General features: G+C 55.4%; 9 protein-coding genes across 9 annotated transcripts; 5 read left to right on the top strand and 4 right to left on the bottom strand.

Annotated features, from left to right (window-relative positions):
• Nucleotides 1–723: 723 nt before the first annotated feature.
• Nucleotides 724–2,949, bottom strand: BBK36DRAFT_1121495 (acetoacetate-CoA ligase; the record flags this gene model as incomplete). The annotated part of the gene is made up of 3 exons (XM_024890828.1): nt 724–838; nt 911–2,643; nt 2,704–2,949. 3 exons carry the CDS (start codon nt 2,947–2,949, stop codon nt 724–726), a joined length of 2,094 nt encoding a protein of 697 aa, XP_024748469.1.
• Nucleotides 2,950–5,120: 2,171 nt separating this feature from the next.
• On the bottom strand, nt 5,121–5,789 carry BBK36DRAFT_165377 (hypothetical protein; the record flags this gene model as incomplete). The annotated part of the gene is made up of 1 exon (XM_024897770.1): nt 5,121–5,789. The coding sequence occupies one exon, from the start codon at nt 5,787–5,789 to the stop codon at nt 5,121–5,123; it is 669 nt and encodes a 222-aa protein (XP_024748468.1).
• Nucleotides 5,790–5,924: 135 nt separating this feature from the next.
• BBK36DRAFT_1160359 (serine palmitoyl transferase subunit) lies at nt 5,925–7,901 on the top strand (the record flags this gene model as incomplete). Its single annotated transcript, XM_024894286.1, has 1 exon — nt 5,925–7,901. One exon carries the CDS (start codon nt 5,925–5,927, stop codon nt 7,899–7,901), a length of 1,977 nt encoding a protein of 658 aa, XP_024748467.1.
• A 3,393-nt stretch (nt 7,902–11,294) lies between these two features.
• Nucleotides 11,295–12,947, top strand: BBK36DRAFT_1121587 (hypothetical protein; the record flags this gene model as incomplete). Its single annotated transcript, XM_024890838.1, has 3 exons — nt 11,295–11,568; nt 11,674–11,835; nt 11,920–12,947. The coding sequence occupies 3 exons, from the start codon at nt 11,295–11,297 to the stop codon at nt 12,945–12,947; spliced, it is 1,464 nt and encodes a 487-aa protein (XP_024748466.1).
• A 2,920-nt stretch (nt 12,948–15,867) lies between these two features.
• On the top strand, nt 15,868–16,377 carry BBK36DRAFT_1169911 (hypothetical protein; the record flags this gene model as incomplete). Its single annotated transcript, XM_024895384.1, has 1 exon — nt 15,868–16,377. One exon carries the CDS (start codon nt 15,868–15,870, stop codon nt 16,375–16,377), a length of 510 nt encoding a protein of 169 aa, XP_024748465.1.
• Nucleotides 16,378–17,205: 828 nt separating this feature from the next.
• BBK36DRAFT_1135671 (hypothetical protein) lies at nt 17,206–18,989 on the top strand (the record flags this gene model as incomplete). The annotated part of the gene is made up of 2 exons (XM_024892725.1): nt 17,206–18,662; nt 18,890–18,989. One exon carries the CDS (start codon nt 17,206–17,208, stop codon nt 18,646–18,648), a length of 1,443 nt encoding a protein of 480 aa, XP_024748464.1. The 3' UTR covers nt 18,649–18,662; nt 18,890–18,989.
• A 284-nt stretch (nt 18,990–19,273) lies between these two features.
• On the bottom strand, nt 19,274–19,543 carry BBK36DRAFT_1169909 (hypothetical protein; the record flags this gene model as incomplete). Its single annotated transcript, XM_024895383.1, has 1 exon — nt 19,274–19,543. The coding sequence occupies one exon, from the start codon at nt 19,541–19,543 to the stop codon at nt 19,274–19,276; it is 270 nt and encodes an 89-aa protein (XP_024748463.1).
• Nucleotides 19,544–23,185: 3,642 nt separating this feature from the next.
• BBK36DRAFT_1122089 (LmbE-like protein) lies at nt 23,186–24,275 on the bottom strand (the record flags this gene model as incomplete). Its single annotated transcript, XM_024890905.1, has 3 exons — nt 23,186–23,747; nt 23,941–24,043; nt 24,107–24,275. The coding sequence occupies 3 exons, from the start codon at nt 24,273–24,275 to the stop codon at nt 23,186–23,188; spliced, it is 834 nt and encodes a 277-aa protein (XP_024748462.1).
• Nucleotides 24,276–25,410: 1,135 nt separating this feature from the next.
• Nucleotides 25,411–26,135, top strand: BBK36DRAFT_1135670 (hypothetical protein; the record flags this gene model as incomplete). Its single annotated transcript, XM_024892724.1, has 3 exons — nt 25,411–25,750; nt 25,781–25,782; nt 25,831–26,135. 3 exons carry the CDS (start codon nt 25,414–25,416, stop codon nt 26,131–26,133), a joined length of 642 nt encoding a protein of 213 aa, XP_024748461.1.
• Between the last annotated feature and the right edge of the window lie 861 nt (nt 26,136–26,996).

The raw sequence follows: 26,996 nt of genomic DNA, 5'->3' as shown, positions 1-26,996 counted from the left end.
CTCTCTCTCTCTCTCTCTCTCTCTCTCTCAAAAGCATACTGGACTTGGATAAATGTTACTGGAGAGTTTACTATTGGTGCTGCGGACTCATCATCGGAGTTGGCAAGGCAAAATTCAGTGCCCGTATACTTACCCCTGTTATCATTACCTCTCTTTGCCTAAGGTACCTCTCGGGAGTCATATACTTTGCGAGGAAAGAGTGTGACGTGATGTTTTGTCTGAGTCTGCTGTGCGAGGATTTTGGGTGAGGAACTTGGGGGGGTTATGTGTAGGGGACGTGTGAACCTGTGGTTCTTTGGGAGGAGGTGGAAGAGGGATCAAAAAAAGGCTGGTTTACGTCTCATCGTCTCGGTGTGCTCTGGATTGCTTTTATTGGCCTACACGCAGGATCGGTTTCGGTGTGGGAGCGTACGAAAGACTCACGACGCCAGACGTTAAAACATCAAGAGTCTTCTCAGAGTAGCGAACTGCCCCCAGTCGACGACTTCTGTATTAAATTTTCAAAGGCATGGCCCCCAAACCAAAACCTCCACACCATGCCCGTCATTAAAGAAACCCCAGTTCCATATTCGAGCAGTTCAAGGAGATTTGGCAGCTTTTCTACTCTTCCTCTCGTGGTATACCGCCAAAGCTTCCTCCCTGTGAAAGACCTTGGCCTCCTTTTTCTCAATGTCATCAACAAAAAGGCCCCATGGGTAACGGCTGTATCGTGCCTCCCAATTTTCATGAATGTGTCTTTGCCCACTCCTTGAACCATTCCAGGGCCTCGGGATTCGCGACGCTGGCGTTTGTCTTGACGCTCATGCCGGAAAGAATCTGCTTCACGGCAACTTCGATCCTGTAGCCGACGTTAGAAAACACAATGAGCTCTCCCTGATGATACTTTTACTCAGCAAAACTAAAGACTTACTTCTTGCCGTTGCCCGTCTTGGGAATGCCCCCTCCGCATTCCTCCACTATGCCCGGGACGTGACGCGGGCTGAGCTCGCTCTTGATCTTCTGCTTGATTCGGTTCCGTAGGTCGTCGTTGAATTCGCGGCCTGGCGTCATGACGACGAACAAGCACACCGTCTCGTCCGTGTCCGTGGGTCTCCTCCGCCCAACGCACACGGCGTCTTCCACCTCGGCAGCAAAGAACCGGATGAGGATGTTGTAAATCTCGGCTGAGCCGAACCGCACGCCAGCCGGCTTCAAGACGCCGTCGGATCTGCCCAGCATGAGGAGCCCGCCCGTCTTGGGGTCGGCGATCTTGACAAAGTCGCCGTGGTGCCACACCGGACCCTTGACGCCGCAGATGCCCTCGAACCGCTCAAAGTAGGCGGCCTTGTACTTGTCGTCGCCCTTGGGGCCGAAAAAGGTCAGGGGCTGGCAGGGGAACGGCTTGACGCAGACCAGGTCGCCGGGCTCTCCCGCGGGAATGTCCTCGCCCGTGACAGAGTCGACGGCCTTGATGGCCATTCCGAGGCCGGCACACTGAATCTCTCCGACGCGGACGGGGAGGAGCGGGCAGGGGGCGCCGAATAGGGAGATGATGTCGGTGCCGCCGGTGATGGAGGCAAGGTTGATGGTCTTGGGGAAGGCTTCGTAGACGAAAGAAAAAGTGGATGGCGGTAGCGGTGACGCCGTGGAGTAAATGGCTTCGAGATGAGACAGATCAATGCTGGAATTGCGGACAGGATAGACGCCGTTGGCCTCCAGGGCTGTGAGGTAGGCTGCCGAGGTGCCGAAATGGGTCACTCTGAGGTCTGACAGCACGCGGGGGATGGACATGTACGAGTTTGGTCGGAAGGGCGATCCCGAGTACAGGATCAGCTTGGCTCCCACGGCAAGCGCGCCGACGCTCCAATGCCACATCATCCAGGACGTAGTCGTGTAGTAGAGCATGCTCGACGAGGAGGTCAGGGAGCAGTGCAGCATGTGCTCCTTCTTGTGCTGGATCAGCGTTCCCAGCGCAGTGTGGACAATGGCCTTGGGGAGGCCCGTGGTGCCGCTGGAGTAGAGGATGTAGAGTGGATGTGACGGCGGCAGCTGCTCGAATCGGAGAGGATCTGGCGATGCGCCGGAAAGGAAGCTTTCGTAGTCGATGGCCTCGACGCCGTGGGCGCGGATGTCGTCCATGGCGAGGTCGCCTTGGATGTTGTTGATGACGATGACCTTTTGCAAGCCCATCTTGCTGAGCTCCGCGACAATATCCGTCGTCTTGGACGTGCTCGACCACTGCTTGCCATTGTACACCGTCCCGTTGTCGGCAAACAGGATGCGCGGCCCGATCTGGCTCAGCCGGTCCAACACGGCCGAGACGCCGCTGTCAGGGCTGATGCCCGTCCATATCGCGCCGAGCGAAGCGGCTGCCAGCATCGCCACCAAGGCCTCGACATGGTTGGATACGTATCCGGCGACAATGTCGTGGGGCTTCAGGCCGCCGGCTCGCAAGGCATTGGCGCACCGGCGGACAGACTCGCGCAGCTCGGCCCAGGTGGTGGAGCGCAGGTCGCCGGGCAGCTCCGTGGTGGTGATGACGGCGGTGGAAGAAGGGTCGAGCGGCTCGGCGGTGGGAGGGAAGAGGAGGTTTTCGGCAAAGTTGAGGCGAGCGTCGGAGAAGAAGTCGGGACGAGGGAACATGGGCGCATCGGGCGGCAGGACCTGGTCCGGCGTGTAAGTCGAGCTCTAACTATCCACTGAACCTGTGGAAAGAGGACGAACCTGTGTATATGGCTGGGACGAGACAATGCCGACAAACTGCCACACCTCGTCCCAGAACTGGGCGACGTTGTCGATGGACCACTTGTACAGGTCGGGATATCCCGTCAGCTGCAGGCCGTGCTTCTGGTTCACCGTCTGCAGGAAGCGCCACATGGGCGTCGAGGCGGGATCTGGGTGTCTCCAAAGCTCCCGTGCCTGTAGCAGGACACCCGTAAAGGCGTTGTCGTAGGCGATAGACTCCCCCATTGCGTCTATCGGCGTCGGCGTCTTACTCGATCGTCTCTGGTGTGCGAAGGAGTCGTCCACTTGGTGAGAGTGAAGAGAGAGTCAGAGGGGGCCAATTGGCGTCTGACGATCGTCTCCCTTGTCCCTATAAATCGACACCATCAAATAGTCTCGTCAGGGACCGGAAATGGTTGGGGATCTCTGGCCCAACTGCCGAATCGGCTGCATTTGCGCTCCCCCTCCATCGTGGCCCGTTGCAACCCGCGCGAACCCTCGGTTCTACATAAGCTGGAATGGGCGAGGCCCGGCCTGAGAGCCGAGAGGCAGTGGCTGGAGAGGGTGGATGACTAAGGTAATGCCAGTTGATGTGTGGCTGGTGTAAGGCTGACCTTGGGAGGGGGAACAGAAGAGGTGAGAAAGGTGAGACGGCCGGTTTTGTTAGCAGATGCACTATCGTTGCTACTGAAAATTTCAATTCAGCTGTATGGACAGCCGAGGCGATGGTTCAGACGCCGGAAGAATTTTTCTTTCATCTTTCTACTTTGCTTTGTCTTGTTCCTTTCTCCGGGGATAGACTCAAGAAAAAGAAACTCGTGTAATAAGAGCTGGCGTCACACAGGCGGGTGAATTGCTTTCCTCAATGAACCAACTTCGACTCTCATAAAGAAAGTGATGCATCGAGGTCAAAGGCGCGTCGGCCAATCTCAAGCCATCTGCTGGAGCTGGAGCTGCGGCCGGCCAGTCAAATACACGTAAGAGAAGCAGAGGCGGGAACAGCTGGAAATACGATAACTAGTAGTACATGCACATGCACGGAGGACCATCTCCGTGTTTGCCTCGAGGTCGTACCACTTCTAGAAGCGCTCCATTGTTCGGGCTCAATTGTCCTCTGCAGCGATGCCAAAAAGCGCTCTGCCTGTTGGACCGGCTTCGTCGGAGAGATTCGCGACCACGAACCGCTAGCAAAAATGACAACCCGGCTGTCAATCCATCGTCCAACAGCTTCGCAGCTCCTGCTTGGGGTAGCACCAGCTCTGCGGCCTTGGTGTCAGCGCCCCTTTTTTGGGCTGCCTCCATGGACGAGAGAAAAGGCGGCAAACTGTCATCGCGCGGCCCCTTGCAGATCGCGAGTCGTCCGCAATGCTACGGAGTACCGGCCACCAGTTTGGACGTAGGCATGTACATCCAGTGGCCAAACAGCTCTCCTTCATCGCGTCGGTACATTTGCGTGACACGGAGCGGTCCTGCAGGTGGCGATAGTCGTGGCACGGCGTAATAATGCCAGGTCGGCAGTAAGACGGCAATCCCCTGGCAACCGCCTCGCCAGCAAGGATCGCAGCCGCTCGCCGTCGCTTGGGAACGACCATCGCTCGAGTGACCTCATCAGCTGCAGAGCTGCAAAGCTGGCCATCGGACGACAAGTCGCTTTTTCTGTCTAGTATAGTAAAAAGCGCAGAACCATCAGGTCGTAGGGCGATGCATCCATACCTCGTAAGCCCGGGCGATCCGACCGGCAACACCAGCATGTCTGCCGGAGCTGCAGTTGATGGCCCTCGATCCATCTCGCCCTCGGCAGACGTGGGACGGGCGAGGGCCAAATTAAAAAAAGGCAACCCATGACAAGCTAGACGCCCACTTTTGCCCTTGTCGTGACGGATCGCTTGGCTGGCTTGGGGCTCCTGAATTCCGGCCTGGGCTGGGCTTTCGACCGACCCGACCCTCCTGGTTGCCGTTCGATTTTTGTTCTTTTGATTTTTTTCGTCCCTCTCGTGCTAATGTTTGGCCGCAGCTCCGTAGCAGCCCGGGGGAAGAGACGGGAACAATCGCGATGGCATCAGACAGAATAGAATAGATAGCGGTAGTAGTTCCCATCACAATAACGACGACAATAATAGCAACAGATCAATGCAGGGCGTCGAGGCGATCCAAAAGGCACTTCCATCTCGGAGGCTGGCCAATGGTGACCGGCGCCCCCCTTCCCTTGCCTAACAGCACTAGGTACCGACTCCGTCCAGTGGCTCCAGCTTGGGTGCCCAGCCGCCATCCCATTGGCCTTGTGGGCTCGTCAAAGAAACGCGGGCCCCTTTCGCCAAATTCATCTGCCCAGCCCAGCCGAACCTCCCCCAGAACCTGTCTTCTTCAACTTGCTTTTTTGCTTGCTCTTTTTGCTCTTCCCGGCCCTGCGATCGCGGTCACTTTCGTCCTTCTGTCGCGTGGTGTCCTTGTGCGGCATCTCCACTGGGAGCTGGGATACGCACGTCTTGCCGTTGGGGCAGCAGTTCGCCTGTTGAGCCTCGCTTGTGCTTAAGCATTGGTTTGCGCAGAGTCTCGAGAACGGCGTCGAGGCCGGCCGGGAAACACTGCAACACCATCACCAGCACCCTCGGTGTTGCTTTCCATCTACTGCCACCGGTAAGTCGCGCAGCCGGCTCTGGCCCGTCTCGCCAGCTCAGCTCCAACTCCAACTTCCTCCCCTGCCCCTCCCTCCGCAGACGCCCCTCGTGGAAGAGCCGGCGATGGGCTGCAGTATCGCCCTGCCAGTGCCAGTGCCAGTGCCAGTGCCATTGCCATGACGCCAGGCTTTCCTCAAAGCTTGATTCGACTCCATCCAGACGCTTGACCGGCTGCGGCCAAGGCCCAGTGGCGCCGCCCGGCGAGGCTTGGAACGTTTGAGTGTGGCCACACACCGCGACTTTTTGAGTTGCTCGGTGCCGGATGGCTTGACCCTCTAGCGAGGCGACGGCTCCGGGGAATGGAAATCGATGTGGAAAGGAAAAGGAAGAATCGGAAAAGAAAAAAAAACTTGACGGCTCTTCAGCTCCCCATTTGACTATTTCATTCTCACACCACGCATACACCATCACCAACACTCTCTAGTCGGCAATTGAAGCTAACTCGACTTGCTTCCCCTCTTTATTAGACAGTATCCCCGGAAAGCCTCGTCTAACTCAAGAGCCGGCTTCTCCCTCGAGTCTGCACAAGGCGTCGGAGAGATCATGCCGCGGCGGCTCGCAAACCCCTTCTCCTCCAGCCAGTCTGCCATGTCAGCGTCCGAAAAGACTGGCGAACGACGTCTCTCGTCCTCCAAGACCAACCGCCTGAGCCAGCTCTTCTCGTCCAGCCCAAAGTCCAAGGATCAGGCCACCATGCATCAAAGCCAGACGAGCGCCATTTCGGCGTCCACGGTGTCGCTGCCCACCATTTCGCTGTCCACCGCGACGGGCGAGGCCAACGCGGTCGAGCCCACGACGACGCTGTTCAAGCCTCAGTCGGCCGAGGAGGTGGAACGGCGGCGACGCACCGAGTCTCAATTCGGTCCCCTGCTCTCCCCCGAGCACCTGTACGTCAGCCAGGCCCAAGGCAAGCCCTTTACGCGCCCGATTGAGGACGAGCCGGCCTACTACTATCTCTTGACCACGTACCTGAGCTACCTGGCCCTCATCCTGTTCGGACACGTCCGCGACTTCTTCGGCAAGCGGTTCGGTGACCGCAAGCGCTACGCGCCCCTCAAGGTGCACAACGGCTTCGCTCCTCTCAATGATGACTTCGACAGCTTCTACAGCAGGCGGCTCAAGCTCCGCCTGGACGATTGCTTTGCCCGCACCACCGTCGGCGTCCCCGGGCGCTACATCACCCTCAAGGACCGCAAGTCGGACGACTACAACTACACCTACAAATACACCGGTACCCACACTGAGACCCTAAACATGAGTTCCTACAACTATCTCGGTTTTGCTCAGTCGGACGGTCCCTGCGCCGATGCCGTCGAGGAATGCGTCAGGAAGTACGGAGCCACCTTTGCCAGCCCTCGAGCTGACAGCGGCACCTCGGATCTGGCCCTCGAGGTCGAGCGCGAAATTGCCTCGTTTGTTGGAAAGCCCGACGCCATGGTCTTCTCCATGGGCTACGTCACCAATGCCAGCACGTTTCCCGCGCTTGTGTCCAAGGGCTGCCTGATCATCTCCGACGAGCTGAACCACGCCTCTATCCGAATTGGTGCCCGTGTCTCCGGTGCCGTCATCCAGTCTTTCAAGCACAACGACGTCGAGGCCCTGGAGCGCGTCCTCCGCGAGGCCATCTCGCAGGGCCAGCCAAGGACTCACCGCCCCTGGAAGAAGATCCTCGTCGTTGTCGAAGGCCTCTACTCCATGGAAGGCAGCATGGTCAACCTGCCCGGCATCCTGGCTCTGAAGCGCAAGTACAAGTTCTACCTGTTCATTGACGAGGCTCACTCCATCGGCGCCCTGGGACCCCGCGGCCGCGGCATCTGTGACTACTATGGCGTTGACCCTTCGGAAGTCGACATCCTCATGGGCACCTTGACCAAGTCTTTTGGCGCCAACGGAGGCTACATCGCCGCTGAGAAGCACATCATCGACAAGCTCCGTGTGACCAACGCCTCCACCATCTTTGGCGAGGCGCCCGCCCCTTCGGTTCTCATGCAGATCCTCACGTCTCTGAAGCTCATCAACGGCGAGATCAGCCCCGGCCAGGGTGAAGAGCGCCTGCAGCGCATTGCCTTCAACTCCCGCTATCTGCGTCTCGGACTCAAGCGTCTCGGCATGATTGTCACTGGCGACGACGATTCACCCATCATTCCCGTCCTGCTTTACCACCCCGGCAAGATGCCCGCTTTCAGCCGTCTGATGCTTGCCCGCAAGATCTCCGTTGTCGTCGTCGGTTACCCGGCCACTCCGCTCATCAGCTCGCGTGCCCGCTTCTGCGTCTCTGCCGCTCACAACAAGGATGACCTCGACCGGATGCTCATTGCCTGCAACGAGGTTGCCGACCTGCTCCAGCTCAAGTACTCGACGGGTATTGCCGGAGGCTTGGAGCCGCTGCCCGAGGGCGTGGCGCCTGAAGACGAGGCCGAGTGGAGGAAGGCCAATGGCATCCCCATCAAGCCTCCCAGGTGGAAGATTGGAGATGTCATTGCGCGAGGCGTTGCTGACTGCAAGCTTCCTCTGCGATGATTGTCTCTTCCATTTCTCTTTCTGCATTTTACTTTTTATCATGAAACTTGTGGGCAAGCCAACATCGTTCCCCCTCCCTTGAAAGAAAAAAGACACTTAGAACGGGCAAAAAAAAAAGAGAAAAACAACAATATGACGGCTCGGTGTTTGGGGCGCAAAGTGTTTCTTTACCAACTGTCCGGTTCCTGGGAGATGTACAAACGGCCTCACTCTTTTCTTTGGCAACACATATTCAGGGAAAGGATGAGATGACTACTACTACCTTTTAATTCAAACCCTTTCGACTTGGCAGATTGCGATGTTCAGAGTCTTGTGATGAGCGGCTCTGGTTTGGCGCGAGCCCTTTTACATATAATTAATGTGACATATGCCCGAGGAAGCGGCCATGATGTGAAGCTGCAGGGAGTTTTTGCGACTGCAGGGCGAATTCTAATAATATCACTGGGACGGGGCTTGGAGCACGACTTGCTGAGGCGGTCGGCTCTTGGCTCGAGGGCGAACCGGTTGGGCCGGTTGGCATTTGCGGGCGAGCAATGCGGGATATATTGGTGGATAAGGGTGTTCTTCTTTTCCGGGGCTGTGTTCGATCATTGTGTACTATCAAAGTGTACAGACGTGTAGAAGGACTAATGCAGTTGAATGTGGAGAGACGATGGCTTGTCAAGTGGGTTGCGATTCTGTCATTTGTGAGTTGTGATGCCATATGGAGGTGAAGTTGATGCCATCTGGCCCGTGATCCATCCAGTCTTTGTTGCTCGTCGCTCATGTCTGAGTTTGCCCCATCTATGGAGTGCACACTACAGAGCTACTAGTACAAGGATACAGATCTTGGTTGGTTAGCAGTACTAGTTCAAGGTTACCTTATCTACAGGGTATCAAAGCTTCTAGGCCAGATATTAATAGAAGCCCCCATTCCGCTTGGAGCAGCCGAGGGGACGAAGAAGACGGGGAAGAAGCGTTTGAAACGCGAAGTTGCGGGTGGTGGGGGGGAGAACGTGTAAGAAGGCTTCTATCGGGGTTTGGTGTTCTGTTTGATACCTGTATGCGGAGGTGGTATATACGAGATTTGTGAGTTTCAGGATGGGGAGGTTGGGGGTTGAAACGCGGTTTGTGCGGTATGGGAGGTGTTTCGGTTTTGGGGGACTCTTTTTCCCTTGAAGGTTCCTTGGTAACGGGCCGGAAGCCTGTGACGGTTTGGGATACACAAGGAAGAGAGGATACTACCTTACTAGTACTACTAGTACTACTAGTCGGAATATTAGGTATACTGGAGTTGGTTTTTGGCTGCTGTAAGGGGAGGGCGGGAAAAGTGACTGAAGTGTGAAGTTGAAGTTAGAGTGAACGGTGCTGTTCCCTTGCATATTGGCATGGGGGTAGTGTGTGGATGGGGGCGAGACGGGGGACGAGACGGGGGACGAGACGAGACGAGACGAGATGAGATGAGACGAATGTGCGGGCGCCCTTTTTGTCCGGGCTTGGGATGTCTTTTCTGGGTTTTTCTTCCTTTTTGTTGAAGTCAGTTGTAAGGGTTCTCGTAGAAGCTAGTGCTAGCGATTTCGAATGTGAATTTGCTTTTTTCTTTCTACTTGCGTAGCGGAGCAGAGGTGTCGTGTGGTTCATGTTTTTTTTCGTTTGGTGTTGTTGGGAGCAGCAGCTCGGTTAGAGTTGGGACGGACGGGACCGGGCTGGAGAAGATCTGGGCCGTTTTGGAGTTGTCGATTTTGCGGAGGAGGGAAGCGGGAAGGGCGAGGGCAGTGTGGGATTGGGGGCAACTTTGGGTTTTGCGGATGGTCTGTGGGCTTGTTTTTTTTTTTTTGCTATTTTGGTGGTTTGGTGTCAAATGTCGGCGGGTTGGGGATCTGATTGATGGGATTTTTGGATGTAGTAATTGGGTTGGTTGATGTGCTGGCGTGTTGGTTACCCTGGAACTACATGTAGGTGAAGATGTATGTCTAATTGTTCGGTTCAGACCGATTTGATGAGATTGGTGCCGGTTTCTCGGCTTGCTGGAGAGTACTCTTGAATCGAATTGCGTAAAGAATCCGATCGCTCAAGTTGTCATGACAATCACAGTAGTCTGTTAAAATATCAAGACTACATATACACTATGCTGGTGGAGTTGAAGTTTGATGGTGTTATTGCGCATTCCACCCTCGTTATGCTTCACGCCACTGCATTGGCAGTCTCTTCCTGGTTTAGAAGTAGCTTTGAAACATCATAAAGAGAATAAGAGAAGAAAGCACCATGATCATCCAGAGCACCTCGTCAACCGTGTCAAAGCACATGCAGTCTCTTCATGTTTTTTCTCGCCCGTCACGTTCGAGGCTCGCTCAGCCACAAAGACAAGGGAGGCTCAACAAGGGTGCCGCGCTTGGCCCGTTGTGGCTAGAGACGCCGCCGGGCGTTCGCTCGTGCCCTGGCAGCAGTCGAAACGGCGTGCAGGTGCTGGTGCAGGTGCTGGTGGAAACGGCCGCTGAGCCGGAGCGAGCGCAGTGGGCGTTAGCGGCTGGCTCCAGGGCTCGTCCCCCGCTGCAGCGTTCGCCTGTAGCGCTCTCACTAACGGCCTCTTCTGGAGGGACGGCGCTGGAGGCCACTGGACGGAGCCTGGCGGACCTGGATGCTCGCGTACCGGTACTTGCGGCTGCACCTAGCGCCTGCTTGCACTGACTGCGGCTGCCGCCTGACGCGGTACCGGTACCTGCTCTCCGCCCGCCCGTGCTTCACTCCAGGCTGTCCCTCGCACTCGTAGTGCCCGCAAGCTTGTGCCTGTGCCTGTGCCTGTCGGCTGGCATTTATTGGCCGAGATTTGACACCTGGGCCTTGTTGCGAAGTTGATTCAACGCGAAAGTCCCGAGTTTCGTCCTGTTCCCTGCCTTGCCTTGCCTTGCCTTGCCTCGCCTTGCCCCTCCTCACGATCGACACGCACGCAGCAGCCAAGCAAGGCTCACGGCCCAACCTTATATCTCGTCGCCCTCGCTCTTGTTTGCCCTCCTCTTTTGCCCTCTGGCTGGGGTCTCTGCGTCCCTCCTGCTGACCCGGCGCCTTGTATCGATCCATTAGCCGCCCGTTGGCGCTCTGCTCGCCTCCGCACGACCTGGTCAACCCCCCCTTCGATCGGGTTGCCTCAATTCCTACCACCAGCCCGCAACTCTCCTGAAGCGAAAGACACGACGCTGCGAGCGAGAGCCAGAATAAAGACCGTCTCGCGAACTGGTCACCTCCCCATCGAAAGAGCGCAGCGGCCAAAAAGGACGGTGGACGAAGAGGAACAGGCGTCCAAATAGGGGACGACATCCCGCGCCTGCGAGGGGGAGAACGAGAGAGAAAGAAGCAGCAGCAGCAGCAGCAGCACAGAGAGAGTAGTCCCGCTGGCCACGGACGGCGGCGCCCACGATGATGAGCTTCGAAGGAGGAACGGGCTACGCCGAGTCGGACGCCGACGATGAGTACGAGCATCACCTGGGCGACCACTCGCCCGTGGGCGACTCCGAGGCCTCGCCCATGGGCTCCGAGCTGTCGACGTCGGCCGAGCACACGCCCACCACGTACGGCCATCGCAGCAGCATGGACCGCCTGCCCGAGACCATCATCACCGAGTGGACGGCCGAGGAGTGCGCCGATTTCATCAGCGCCATCGGGCTGCCGCAGTATGCCGATACGTTTCTAGGTATGTATGGACGGCGTGATGGGGGGCAAGTTGATGATCGGGTTGTGGTTCCTCGTTTGTTTCTCCTGGGGCGCATAGGCTGATCGCTGGAACGTGGCGGTACAGAAAATGACATTGTCGGAGAGGCCCTGGTTGCGTTGCTGCACGACGATCTCAAGAGCATGGGCATCGCCAGTGTGGGCCATCGCCTGACCATCCTCAAGAGCGTCTACGACGTCAAGAAAGCTCAAGACATTCCACTGGAGAGCGATCACTACCTACCACTGTGTAAGGCTCTCTGCATCCCTCACCCATGGGCAGGAAGATGAACCCCTTTGAGTACTGACTTCTGCTGGATTTGTGGAACCACAGCCGCCGATGCCGAAGCCCAATATGCCACGGCAACTCTCAAGGACATTAGACATCTAGTGGAGCAGCTTCGGTTGCGAGACGAGCGAATGAGCCTACTGGAGCAAGACCTGCGGCGGATGAACGAAGACTTCAAGCGCCTCAGGGAGGACATGCTGCCGGCGCTGCGGCTGGTCAAGGATGTTCAGCACCCGCTGCCAAACGTCTCCGGACCTAGCCAGCCATACGGGTACGAGGCCACGCTGTCTCCGCCCGCGCCGACACCGCCGGGAGCCCAGCCCGGCGATCGAGGAGTCAAGCGGCAGTACTCCCAGCGGCGGATCCTGATTGGGGCGACGCCCAAGAGCAGCTCGCCGACGCAAGCGACGCATGATCAGCGCATCATGCCAGAACAGACGCTGGATCCGTCCAGCGCGGCAGAGAGAGCCGTCATGTCGTCGTCGCACCTGGCTGCGATGAACGGAGGCAACCAGCACGCCTCGCCCTCAGGATACCCCTCGCCAGTCATACCATCACCGACCTCCCCCCAGAACCACATGAGCGCAGCGACCCTCGGCTCTCGAACGTACAACTCGACGGCCCCCTCCGTACGGACGACGTTTATCGAAGGAGACCTCGGCTACGGCGGTTCGCGAGACAAGGCCGGGGCCGGGGGGTCGATTCGACGCCGCGAGACGCCCGTACCCGAGACGCCCAATTCCAGCAATTCCGTCGAAATCTTCAAGTCCTTCCGAGTGAGCATGGACGACCCCTGCTACAAGGTGCTGCCGGCTGCGCTTAAGAAGTATCAGATCAACGCGCCTTGGGACCAGTATGCCCTGTACATTGTCTACGGCGACCAGGAGCGCTGCCTCGGCATGGACGAGAAGCCCCTGATTCTGTTTAAGCAGCTGGATAAGGAAGGCAAGAAGCCCATGTTTATGCTGCGGAAGACGAACAGCGCACAGGTGGACGGCGACCTCCCCGGCATGAGCATGAACCCAGCCAGAGGAGCTGCGACGGGCTACGATCCGCCGGGAGGCATCATCTGAGCGCGTTTCCGGTTGATTGGCATGATCCACAGCTGTCTCCGGGTGACGCTGGTAGGGGGAGGGCTTCTTTTGTTCTTTGACGATCCGCCAGGAGGGGCTGTCGAAGCGGGACGGCCGGGCGGTGATTACCTGGAAGGGGGCGCATAGGAGTTGGGAGGGAAAAGGAAAGGAATAAAGTCTTGCCCACCACGAAGAACGAGACGGAGACGACAATCCTGGTTGCTGTATTCTGAGCTTGTGTCGCAGCGCCAGATAAGCTGCAAGCCGTCGCCAAGAGCTGGTACGAGACTGATGCATCAAAGCCAAAAGCGACCTGAATTGGCCTTATAATTTTGGTGAAGCGCTATCACCGTTGATAGACGGGCAAGCACAATGAGCCATGGTGTCGAAGCTTTGACGTGGTCTGATGATGGAAGAACGGGCTATTGCGGGAGCTTGGGCTATTGCTCTCGACTGGGATATTATGATCCCGACCAGCCATCTGCGAAGTCATCTTTGTTGGATATGTCGGGCAGATGCACATCACACATGGAGGAGGGAGCAATGGAAAGGGGGGAACAAACACGGCGGGATATCTTTGGTGTACGGCAATCTGGGCAAAAACTCACGGAGAAGGGGGGAGGGGTTGTGTATTACCTTGTCTTTTTTTCCATCGTTTGCATGTGGATGTCTATTTGGGACGCGTGTAGTATTAGGAGCGAGAACTATGTAATACTCTCATGAGAGCTTTTGTCTTCTTCACTGATGGTGTACTTGTCCGTGCTCGAGTTGGGTGTTGGCGATCAAGGTGTAGGATGTCAAAGCTGCTGTGATGGGATCATGTAAACGCTTGGAGATGATTGGCTTCTGGTAATGTTACAGGCTTTGGCAGGTCGTTTGTATAACGTAGAAGCAAGAAATAAGGCAACGAGCAATGAGACTTACCTACGCAGGTTTTTCACACCCACGATAATGGGGGAGGTGGAATTGAGGAAGCGAGACCAGAACGAAGGGGGGGTTCAGATTTTGGGGGCAGGGCGACTGTGAGATTTGTGAATTGCGGGTTTTCTTGTGATGGTTGATTATTTGTTGCAAGAGGGTAGGCCGTTGGGAGCTGGGGTTAGACTTTTTGAGTTATGGGGTTGTTTTTTGCTATGAGGAGGAGGAGGAGAAGGTGAGGATGGGAAGTTTCACGGCGGGTGGTGGTTTGATGGGTGGATGAGCGTGAAAAGGGAATTAGAACTGCATGCAGATGGCGTTAATGGATTAGACAATAGTAGGAGCTTTTAGTCTATATGAGATTTTGTCAGGAAGGGTTGAGAGTGGACGGCATGGTATTGAGCAGATGGGTATCATTACATTAGGTAGAAGGATTTGCGTCGTAATCAAGAGTTGGTGGTTTACGGTACCCGAGGATTGAAGCTCTGCGTGTTAACGTCGTTGCCTTGCACTTGGCTGGGCTTTCTAGGTTGGCCGACATACACGTGTACACACAACATGCCACGCTCACTCATATGCTAAACCATATCCGATGCGTTGATATGCGGAGAGTCTGATGGGATGCATTTGGATCGCTCAAGTGCGGGCGGATTAGGTGGTTTTTTTTTTTTTTTTTTTTTCCATTTAGTTGTTCGTGTCGAAGTGCTTATGGGTGAAAAGTTAAAAAGTGGGAAGTAATATGCCTAATTCGCGATTCCATGAGGTTAGGGGTTGAGTTTGAAAATGGGGGTTTTTAAGGTGATGTGTGGCTTGGATCAGATGGGCATTTTTTTCCCTGTCTTATTCTTGCGCTGTTATGGTCATTCTTGCGTCTTCTATCACATATAATGTTTTTCTTCAGTTTTGAAATCCTTTGCTTTGTAATAAGGAACAGACCTGTTTGAACGCGTCGGTCATCCTGCTGTCCAGAACCAGGTTCGTGATAGGTTTAGAGTAAGGCACATGTAGTCGAGGCCGGCTCCCGCACCCGAGGGTTGCATTGACAGCCGCGCCGAAGGGGGGCGCGGCTTCGGCTTCGGCTTTGGATGGGGGACCCCACACTGCATACATGTACTTGGATGCAATGCCGTCTCATGGTATTGATCAGGCTGGGCTAGGTAGTAGTAAACATAGTATAGTACTTGTACGGCATAGTATTTGCTGCCTGGCTTGCAGCCCATTATGGTCCCTTGCCGGCTTGAGTCATCGCCGAGGACAGGGGGGTGGTTTATTAGCCATCCAATCGAAGCCGAGCTGGGGGAACCCGACGTGCTGGTTAACCTTGCGTTGACTTTTTCCGTGCATGAATTAGCTTCACAGAGAAATCGACTTTGTGATTGGGGGAGGGCGTGACCGCGCGGACGAAAGTTTGCGTGTTGCTTATGCCGGGGCCGGTGGTGCTAGTCCTTACCAAATAGCAGCACGAACTAATAGATGCTAGGTAGTACTAGTAGTACTGCTATAGGGCTGTACCGAAGAGAGAGAGTCATCAGATGGCGGAGGTGAGTTGATGGGTCATCGCGGTGCTCGGGTGCCGTGGCCTGGATTGGGGAAGGGCGTGTCATTGCTGTCTTGGTTTATAAGGACGAGTGGTTCGTTGCCTGGGATCTTGGGGTTCTCTTTTGTCTGGTTTCTACATCTATTATTATCTGGTCCTTCTATGAACCTTGGGAGTTCAAAATCAAGATAACTGTTGAGCAGTTGGAATATAATCAACATCACTTTTAGTTGTTGTCTCGATACTGGGCATCTACTTATACTTTGTACCTGTTCATACCTTACCTGCGACACTATACAAGTGACGAGAATGGAGGAGAGGATATAGTGTTCAAGCTGATTATACGACAATCTACCAACGAGGTATGGCTATACAACTAATTCATGCCACGATGATGGTCAGGACCATGGTCACAATGGCCATCCAATCGCAACTACGCTGGACTTTGGCTGATGACGCACGCAGATGGTCGTCCTACCACGCCTGGGCATCGAACCCAACCCCGACTTCCCCAAGAACTCGCCTCCCCGTCCCAGTCCAACAACCCCTACTCCCACGCCCACTGCCACCGACACCATCATCGCCAGCATCACAAGCAGCAGCAGCAGCAGCGCAACATCAACATCCTCCTCCCCAGCCCCCACCGACAATGGAAGCAGCAGCAGCGGCGGCGGCGGCGGCTTCATAAAGGTCGTCGCCGAGGACGGCACGAGCGGCGACAAGCTCCTGCGCGGGTTCCTCGTCGGCATGGCCATTGGGACCCTGCTGAGCCTCGTCGTGTGCTGCTGGCTGCCGTGCTTCCGCAAGGGGCGGCGGCGGACGCGGCTGCAGCGGCGCAACGACAATATCAGGCGGAGGTTGGTGATTCTCGAGGACGAGGCGTGGGTGAGCGAGAATTGGCCGAGGAGGAGGCCGTGGGATGTTGGTGAGGATGAGAGCGGGAGTCATGAGAGTCATGGGAGCCATGAGGGGTGAACTGTCTATGAAGGGATTCGTCTCTGTTGTTCTTCTGTCATGTTGGGTTTTCTTCCGGATTGTTGGGATGGATTGCATGCGAAATAATGATCAAAGGGTATGGGCTGGGAGTTTTGAGGCGTTGGGAACATGGACATTGGGATCTGCTTGTCTGTTTGTAGTCTGGATAATCTGGGGACTAATGAGGCTGTCAGGTCCGAAAACAGGCACGAATGCATGCTGGATGCCCACGAATAGAACGGTTATTCAGCGAACCAACACGACCATCCATGTTAAACCTTGAGTGATGTGCACTCTGGCGTCCATCTCGTGTTAAAGACCATTGAAGACAAAACTCGCTGACCCAAAGCGGAACTGCACAGCCACTGTCCGGGGGCCTGTGGGCCAGCAGTCGCGGCTGTGGCGCAGCAGGTGCTGCCATGACGTTGGCAGCCGGTGCGTAATGGCCTGAATAAGCAGCTTCACCTTGGACTTTCAATCCTCTCAAGCAAGATATCTGACACTTTACCCGGATTCCCTAATTCAATCATCCGACTACCTTCTAGATATCATTGCCATCTCGAAACTCAGTCTTTGCATCAGTCCATTGACTCACACCGCTCACAGCAGTCACCACTGTGGGTGTGCAGGATCCCGATCCTTCAGCCTCCACGCATTGGATCGGCCTTGTCGCAGCCTCACTTGTTAGCCGCCCTGGCTCTCGACCCCTCTGGCCAAGGCTCGCGCGCCATGTTCAGCTGATGATCGTCGCGACCTGAAGATATTCGTCCTTCTTCACATATTCTTCTTCAACCTCCACTCTGGGCTTCTCATCTGGCATCCGCAGCCATGCTCGACGAAAGCTTTCCCACGTACCGCCTGCACTCTTCAGAAGACCCCCTCCAGACGGGCCTCTTCTACACCTACAACGGCTCGGATCCCGTCCGCGCCTACAACCTGCAGAGACCACCCCCCTCGTCCTCACCAGGCCAGTATGCCGTCGCTCTGTTCGACGCCCACTACCCGTCCGTCATCTACGGCGAGGTCCTGGTGAAGCCCGAGTGGCAGCAGCCCACGCTGTCGGCCGCCGAGATCCGCAACCAGAACGGCACCCCGCCGGCCCCCGTGCCCATCACGCCGGACGCCTTCTCCGTGCTGCTGTACAACCCCGACCAGAGCATCGCCGTCAAGCGCAACGCCGGCGGCTGGAACCGCGCCGACTCGTGGGGCTTCGAGATGCCCGAGCGCACCTTTAAGCTGCCCAGCGCCAGCCGGCTGGACCAGGAGCTGGGCAGCAACGACGTGTCGGACATGTCGCCCAAGATCATGTTCCACTGGAAGCGCGACGGGCGCCTCAACCGGGACATGACGTGCTACATGTCCGGCAAGAGCGTGGGCGGCAAGAAGAGCAAGGAGCCGGACATTACCGTCGCCATGTATCGCAGCCAGAAGCACGGGGACGCGCTGTGCATATACGAGCCCAACATGGCGCGCGTCGAGGTCGAGGACCGAAAGGGGCTGGAGATTGTGCTGCTGCTGAGCGCCGTCGTGGTCCGAGACTTGCACTTTGCGCCTCGTCAGGATCCCTTCAACGTCTCCGGCGGGGCTGCTGCGGGGGTTGCGAACGGAAAGGGGAGAAGAGGGTCACGGCCACTGGCATCGTCGCCGAGTGACCCGACGCTTGTGTCGGGGGCATTGGGGGAAACTTCATCACCGGTACAGACGCACACGCCTCCGTTGCGGCCATCTCCGGCGAGCAACTCCGCGAAGCAGGCTGACATCGACGCCGAGACGCGCAGGCTGCAGGCGATGGTGGCCGAGGAGGAACGGCAGCGCCGCGCACGGCTCGCTCGAGAGGAGGAGGAGAGAACGCGGAGGATGCTCCGGCAGGAGGAAGAAGCTCGACGGCGGCAGAAGCAGGCCGAGATCGATGCCGAGACGGAGCGACTGCGCCGGCAGTACGGCGTTGCGGCCATACCACCCGCACAGTCCTTTCCCCCCCCTTCACAGCGGCCCTCTGGGGCGACGCCGGCGATGTCTGGAGCGTTGAGCGGCGGCAGATGGTATGGCCCGCCCGTCGTGAACAACCTCCAGCCTCCGCCTGCTCCTCCGCCGCGGCCAAGCAGCGTGGGGCCGCAACCGTCGGGGCCGCAGCAGGGCGGACGCCACAAGCCGGGCCCTTATTCGGGGCTGGCAGGGGCGCGAGCCAGCGCGCTGAATCTTTTCGGGGGAGCCAAGACGGAGGAGGACAAGAGGAAGAAGATGAAGAAGAAGCAGAGCGTGTTTTTCTAGCATGGGCGTTTTGTCAATATGGGCATAGATGGGGTTACATATGGGCTGGCTTATGATGTATGATGTTTTATAACTGTTCAAATCATGGCATTTCTTTTATCAATTATATTTCCTAAACTGATCAAATCATGGCATTCATTATATGAATCACGAAATGAAAGAGTCCTCAAATTCAGCTGGGTTGTTATGTTCACTGCTAGAGATGAAAAGAGTCCCGATGAAATAGTGTATTAAGGTTGTTCCGATGTCTATATCGAACCCCCGCCCTTGCATCACCCCTTTTTTGTTTGTGTCTAAAAGGTATCCTCGAATCAAATGGGTATATATCTAATACTCATGATAAAAAAACTTTTTGTGCTCCCAGCCCGATAAACAAATATCCATGTCCCGTAAATTTCAGTGAAAAAAATAACTTTTTGGTGGTCGTTGTCGTCGTAGAGGTTTTGCTTGAAGCGAACGAATGAAGTTGGTGTTTTTGTGTGTGTGTGTTTGGAACCATTATGCCTTATAGTGAGGCCTTCTCTCGTCACCCCCTTTTTTTCTCGCCGCGCTTAGGAGCACAAACTCAAGAAGAAGAAGAAGAAGAAGAAGAAGTAAAAAGAAGGTTGTCCTTTCAGGAGGGAGTTTAGACAACGTTCATGGGCAGCTTCATGCCGGCGCCGCAGTTGGCAGCCTTGACGGCCGGTGTGGAAGAGGACTTGGAGGAGGACCACCAGTGGCGCTTCTTGGTCTTGTTGTGCTTCTTGTTGTCCTCCTGGGAGGCGATGGAGTTTGCGGCGGTCGAGTTGCGGCGGGAGGCGGCGGGGGTTGTGGCCGCGGAGGGGCAGAGGATCATGTCGTGGGAGACGCCGTTGCTGAGGGCAGCGCGGAAGTGGATGAGGTCGCCGACGAGCATTTTGATTGTTGTGTGTGTTTGTTGTTGTATGTGTGGAGGTGTTTTGAAAGGATGTTTTTGTGTAAGTGGTGATGTGAAGCTTTGCTTTGAAAGCGTTTGTTGCTTGGGTGGGAGCCTTGTTGGTGTAGTTGAGAGTTGTGGATGTGATGTTTGTAGAAGAAGTTGTGGTTTGTAGCTTATAGCTGTTTGAATCTTGTAGATGCTGATGCTGATGATGATGAGATTCTCTTGAACAAACCGTCCGAGATGGCACTCTCTTATATACAACCTCCACCATGCCTCCATCCAGGTACGTACTACATCAAAACAGTTTTTTTCTTTGCTTTTCACGATGCCGTCGATTTCCATACCCCTTGATCTCCTCCTTGACCAATTCTCTTCTTTGTCAACTGTCTCCTATGTAATCACCTGCAGAAAACGAACGGCGGATCCGATTTTTTTCTTGTCATGCCGGCTGTTGTGGTTCCATCTTTTTTGTGCCTGCCGGGATCCACATCCCGATCGTAGCCAGGGGGCGTGTGGGTGTGGAAGAAGAGCTGTTGTCCCTTTTTTTGGGATTGCGCGTAGCTATGACATGGGGATGGTGAAAGGATTTTTTCTGATGGTGCGTGTGTTGTGCTATTGGCATCGTTTGGAAGGAAAATGCGATGTGGAAAGTGGATTGCTGTAGAAGTGGATGGATCATACAGGGGCTAGTTCTCACTTTGCAGGGGGTGTGGCTCAGCTGGGTTGGAGTGAGGCGCTTCGGCAATGAGTCAGCAAGGGGCAGAGAGGAACAGGGGTCAAGGGAAGAATTTTTTCTTTCTTTGGGCTTCTTTTTTTTGCTGGTGTGTGTGTGTATGTGTGTGGTTCCTGGCTTGGGTTCTGCTGCCTTGATTTCAGGTACGAGAGGGAGCGGTAAAGTGCGGGTTAAGGATTGTCTCGGGCCGAAGGGACAGGGGTCTGCTTCGTGTTCCTTCTGGATGCTTTGTGGCTGATGACTTGATGTTTGAACGAGGCTTGACAAGATTGTACGTGTTGATGGGGTCATTTCTCCGCGTGATGGGCGGGTGGTTTGCCTCATTGGCTGTGCTGGTTTTCTTTTTACTCATTGGCTGTCGTGTAAGTTCGACTTGAACAACCTGAAGCATCACCTCCCCATAGTACGATACCGAGTAGGCATCTACCACGAAAGGTGACAAAAGCCCAAGTCGTATTAGTTTATCCTAAAGAATCTCGGCGACTCTGCCAGCATGTTCGACAGCCATTCCCTCAGGCACACACGCCTTTCGCCGACGGCCCGTCCGGCCGATGAAACCCTTTACTGTGCCTGCCCATGCTGCAACCTTGCATGGTTCTTTTCAGCTTAGGCACGGCCAAGTTTTACACGTATTCCCGTTAGCATCGTGACTTAAGCCCTATGGATTTCTTGACCAAATTTGGTACTAGTACTACTACTACATATCCATCAAGGTCCAAGTTTCGACCGGGCCAAAGCCCCGACGACCCGCACCTCCGAGCCGGGATCCGTGAAATCCTGCACCAAGAACCACTAAACAGCTTCGTCTGTGAACGTTCAAGCTCAAGGGAAACCCACATCCTTGATGTCTTGACGCCCGTGATGGAGCCATTGGGCGGGAGAGGCTGAGCTGGCTGATTCTTTTTGGCGCCCCTGTCGTCGTCGTCGTCGTCGTCGTCGTCGTCGTCGTCCGTTGTACCCAGGCCTCGTGGCGAGATTCAGGCAAGTAACTGGGTTCTGTAAGTGGTTCCTTTGCGTAATGATTACTCCCCTAACACACCACGTGTGTACATGTAGTGAGTTTGTTACAGAGTTATGGATTCTTTGATGAAAATTTGCCCGTGAGTGTGACGTCCCTGGTCGCTGTACCTGATGTGTAGAACCCTGATGGATGTGAAAATAACGACACACGTATTCCGTGGACGTGTACGTGCATCGAATGGGCTTCGTTCACGTTGCTTGCAACTTTGAACTCTTGCGGCTCCCTTCGGCAAGGCAAAGGCAAGGCAAACAACCCCCTGCTTTTACATCTCACTTTTAAACTTCGATTCAATCCTCTCAAGTAATATCTTCCCAGCACGTGCGTCTCCCTCTCGTCGATTTCGTCAAAACACATAGTACAACATACAAATACGTACTACAAGAAGTGAAGCCCAATTCAGATATGTGGAGACTCTCACGATGCTTGCCTTTGAAGAAAATTTTGCTGCTAACTCTTCAGGAGAAAGTGGGAAGTGGATTGCGGGAATGTGGGAATAGGGGCGTTTTTTTCCCGTGGAGCTTTCCAACTAAGGGTACGTATGAAAAACGTAGGCGAATCGGGTGATAAACTCGTGAAACACATGATTTGAACGATTTTCTGCAATAAAAATAGAATTTGTTCTTCCGAGGGTAGCCGTTGCCTTGGCTTTACCAACATGTTGTTGTGTCTTTGTATGGAGGCGGGCTGTCTTTGGTGTTGTTACCTTACCCACGGACGCCGGGTCAGTTGATGGCAAACTGTATGCTTGTTGACTGCAACAATGCCCGGGCACATGTTACTCAAAGGTTGCTCGCGGCCGTGCTATTGCCTTCACAAGGGCTTGTCTCCTCCTTTTTGCCTCCTACTTTTGAACACAAGTCTCCCAGAAACGACCATTTACCCTGATCCATCATCATTCGACAACCATGCCTGGTCCCCAATCAAACACACTGCTCGATTCCAAGCCCAACACTCGACCATCCCTGCCTCAGCGCCTAATTCAAGTCTCAATTTTTTCGTAACAGAAACGCCAGAGCGGAAACACGCAGGTTGCCCATCATGCCAAATGGTCACGCTCATCTCCGGAGTTTCAAGCCAAACCGTCGACACCGCCCGCCAACATCAGCTCATTCCCTTCTCGCTCTCAGCAACAGCTTCCCTGGCACCTTCGGCGGTAATGCACAAAGCCAACCGATAACTCGACCAAGCTGAGCCCAGATTCTCGAATGTCCCCTCCCCAATCTCGCAGCGACCCGTACAGCGGCAGGCCCTCATCTCAAAGGGGTCCCCTCCCGCGCACCCCTTCAAGGACCTCTTCACCGCGTGAACCACACATGCAGGCGAGCTATGGGTCTGCACTGATGGAGCATCTTGTTTTTGTGTTGCCTAGTTGCCGTGTTCAATTCCCTGTAGCAACCCAGCCCAGTCTCGGCAACGAGACCTCGTAGATCTTGATGTGCAGCCTGGCCTGCGCCAGCCATGAAGCCACAACACTCGAGACCCCGAACTGTCTTTCACAGCCGTTGACATCGTAGCGTCAAGTGCTGTCGAGGATGCAATCGTCTCCCTAGAAGCATCAGTATCGCCTTCACCAACAAACATCATACCTGTCGCTCTACCGGCACAAGCCCCCTATCTCGTCCAACCCAAGCCGCAATCACTTCACACAAAACACGCAGAGACGCATCGCCGTAAGAAACGTAAATATGACCTTTGACATGCATATGGGCTCGTAAATCACACCATTACACGGTAGCCGGCTTCCCAAAAAACGCCGCTCATGCAACGCCCAACCGCTCTCCTCTTGATCGTCAAGTCCATCCTTGTATTCCAAACTAGGACCCCTCTCCCAAACATTCTTAGCAAAAGATACACATCGCTTTTGATTCAGTTATTATGTTTTTTAAGCTTGGGTGTTAGTTTCCTCGTCAACCTTTTCGAGTCGCAGGTCGTTGACGAGCATATATCGGCTAAAGCCAAGCCACAGGTAGCGGAACCAGACCATCTGGCTCTTGTGCGCCGTGGTCATGGCGTGCCAGGCGGTGCCCAGCTTGGGCTCGGACCCAAACAGGTTGTTGGTGTAGACGAGCCTCTCGGGGTGCTCGGGGTCCTGGTCGCGCGAGAAGAGCGTCGAGGCGATGGTGGTGAAGAGGTCCAGGCCGCCCGAGTACTTGCGCAGCAGGCCGACGGTGCCCAGCGTGTAGACGTCGACGGGGCTCTTCCACTCGGGCTTGCCCTCGGTCAGGGCCCTGGCGAAGCCCCGCGCGCCGTGGTAGAGGGAGATGTGGTTGGGGTGGGACGAGATGCCGTGGCCGTCAAAGGTGATGAGGGCGTCGATGTTGGCCGTGGGCTCGGAGGCGTTTTCCGCTCGCTGGCGCGCGAGCTGCGGCGCAAAGGCCTTGGTGAGGAGGTTGGCGATCTTGGTCTCGTCCCAGTGCGTCGTCATCGAGTCGGGGAAGTCCTTGCTGCAAGCGATTGTGTTAGTACCTAGGAGGCGGAGGGGGCATTCTGGTCATCCTTGAAAGCCTGTAAATTCGATTTCAGAGCTTGAACATCTGTATCATCAAGAGCCTACAAAGCTGTCACGGTGACCAAAAACACCCCCTCCGCCTGCTTGGTAGTCTTGGAGGGAGGATGCGACCATCGGCCAGCACTCACGGGTTATCGACGACAAAGACGTCGGACTCGTCTCGCAGGCCCAGCGCCAGGCCGCTCTGGACGAGCTCCTTCTTTCTGACTTCGCCGAGGCCTTCAGAGTTCCCTAGAGGCAACGCCCCGAGTCAGTCATTGCTGTCCTCTTGGCCCCCTCGGCACGGCGCCATACCTGAGCTCAGACACAGGATCTTGACGTGGTTGCCCGTCTCCGGCCGCGCCAGCGCCAGCACCGTGGGCGCAAAGAACATGGCCTCGTCGTCCGGGTGCGCAATCAGCAGGCACACGCGCTTCTCCAGCAGCTCCGGGAAGCGGTTGCGCACGGCGCCGGCGGTGCACATGTAGATGGCGGGCACGGCGGCGACGAGGGACGCCGTCAGCACCAGCAGGGACCGGGAGTCGAGGTCCAGCCGGAAGGGCAGGTCGAAGGGGAGGCTGAGGGCGTTTGGCATGTCGGCGGCGGGGATGACGACGAGGCTGCGGGAAGAAGCGAGCCCTCGGGTTCGGGGTTGTAGGGATGGATTGTTTGCGGGCTTGCTTCGGGTCGGTTTGCTGCTCGTGCGGCGTTCGGTCTTGGGGTCTCGTTATTCGTTGCTCGTTGCTGGCGCGTGTTGACGGTGGTGTTGCGACTTGTGGGATGTTTTTTGTTGGGGGACAAAGCGGGTTGCCGGCCGGGTCTAAAGTGCGTGCGTGCCTTTTCTGCGGGAAAACAGCCGGCGGGATCAAGTGGGGGAGCTTCACTCTCTCTCTTTTTGGTCTCTACACGTCAGTGAGTAAGTAGTAGTAGAGAGGGCATGTGTACTCGTAGACAAGCCCGCAGCCAGAGTGGCAGCAATGGAACCAGACGGCGCTCAAGGGCTGGGCTCTGGCTCCAAGGGCCGGCGAGCGGCGATTGGCCCGAGGATGGAGGGTGAAACATTGGATGGACGCCGGAGGGATCGCGGACGAGGTGCGGCTGCAAGGGGAGCAATGGAGGCATCACGGGAACACGATGCGGTGAGGGGAAGCCTGCAGATACTCTGTATGCTTTGATCTTGCTGTCCAGTTTGAGTCATCTACTCATTTCAAAGGTCATAGCTAGATCACTTTCAGATATATGCATTACTCTCCAGTCGTCTTCGGGGTACTTGATATCCATGGATTACCATCTCACTTTGATTGATGTCTCATCAACTGCTAGAGAGCGCTTGCAGCGCCACCTTCAGGGGCACGCCGCCCTGGAGCATTATCGATAAAGCACCCGACCACGCTCCCGGCGCCCGCTGATTGGCTGCCTGCGCGGCCTCGGCTGATCTCACCTGGTCTGATGTCATTTGTCAATTGGCAGCACGAGACACGTGTGTGAAATGCCAAAAGTTCGACTATCAGAATATCACCACCACGGCTGGCATCACAAGCGGCAACGGACGACGGCTTTTGAAGACTCAACTTTGCAGGCTACACGAGTGATTGAATCAGTGTTGAAAGAAAAACAGCGAAATGGCCAAGAACCGCAAGGACCCGACCAAGATCAAGCTCCGCCAGCCCGACCGCTCTCCGCCCACCGAAAAGACGCTGCTGGACATTGCCCAGGAGCGATCGCTCTTTGACCAGGCCGCCAGGCGGGAGAGGGAGCTCGCGGGAAAATCCTCCAAAGCCGACGACGACGACGAAGAAGATGGCAAGCTGTCGCCTGGCGCGGAGCGGTTCCTGGATGCGCTGCTGTGGACGACGACGTTGGCCATCCTGCACTCTACGTTTGACGTCTTGGTGATGCATCAGTATGGGACGGTGATTAAATGGGATAAAGTCGTTGCGAATGCGGGCAGGGCGTGGTTTGGTAGGTTCCCAAGACTATATAAACAAAGCAATACGGACCAAGTTGAATTTGTATTGACGGATCCCTTGTGGAAAACAGCCTTCTTCTTCCTCTTCTACGTCCTCCACCCCCACGAAGCCAACCAGACGCTCCTCCCCGGCCTGCCGCGGCGCTTCCAGAAGCCCCTCCGCCAGCTGCTCTTCTTCGCCATGAGCTGCGTCTCGGGCTGCGCGCTCGTCTACATCACCAACTCGAAGGGGTACCTGTACAACATGAAGAGGGCGCCGCCGCTGGGGTGCCTGTGGGTGTGGGCCGTGGTCGAGCTGGACTTGCTGTGGGCGGTGCCGAGCCTGCTTGTGACGGGGCTGTATATGTGGGTGAATGGGTTTTCGATCAAATGAGGAGATGTGTATGTATGATGAGATGGAAAAGCAAAAAGTGCCTCAAGTTGCAGCTCTCCCACTCCAGCGCATTTCCCTCCGCATCTCCGAGCCACGATACCGCCAAGCCCTCTCGTGGAACGCACTCCCGTGGCAGAAGAGGATATTCCGGAAAATCGCGTTAGAGCAAAGTTCTACTGCATGAACTCGGTGATTAGTAGGTATGGGCGTACAGCTCGAGAGCGAGTAACTTTTCACGATTGGTACCACAATCCCAGGTCGTAGTGAGATTCAGGATGTCTAGAGAGTCGGATGATGCGTTTGTCAAGAATATAGAAGCCCCTCGCTCGGAGAGAATCTTATGTTGGACGAGCAGTCAATTCAATTCTAGAACCGTAAAAACATACTCGCATAGATATCATCAACACGATATTGATCAAAACTACCTTATATGGTATCCTAAGATCCACGTCCCAAGATAAGAACTCTCACTCCGTACATACTGCTCAAAATCCTCGTGGTATCTGCATCTGTCCCCCATTTTCGTCGTCATACCTAGATGTGATAGCGAAACCAAGCAATATGACAGAAAACTCAAGTAAGATTAAGGAAACATAAAACAGACAGAACATCGTCTGTCATACCGTCTTTCATACCAGATGACGCTATGCAATCATTTTGTAAAAGAAGACATGGAAATCGCACGCTTCCTTCCCATGATAGTATACATTAGCGTCCTCCTCTTTCGTCAGATTAAATGCCCGTCTCTCGCAGATAGATGAGAAAGCTCGTGGTCTTGATATAGCACAGTGATTAAAGCAAAGAAATGTCCAGATGCCTGCTCCCTAACCCTCAACCGGAAACTGCCGATAAGATAAATGAGA

Source organism: Trichoderma citrinoviride (genome assembly GCF_003025115.1).
Source record: "Trichoderma citrinoviride strain TUCIM 6016 unplaced genomic scaffold BBK36scaffold_9, whole genome shotgun sequence".
Classification (NCBI taxonomy): Eukaryota; Fungi; Ascomycota; class Sordariomycetes; order Hypocreales; family Hypocreaceae; genus Trichoderma; species Trichoderma citrinoviride.
Note: the sequence above shows the minus strand (reverse complement) of the source record. Positions and strands in the feature narration are given on the sequence as shown.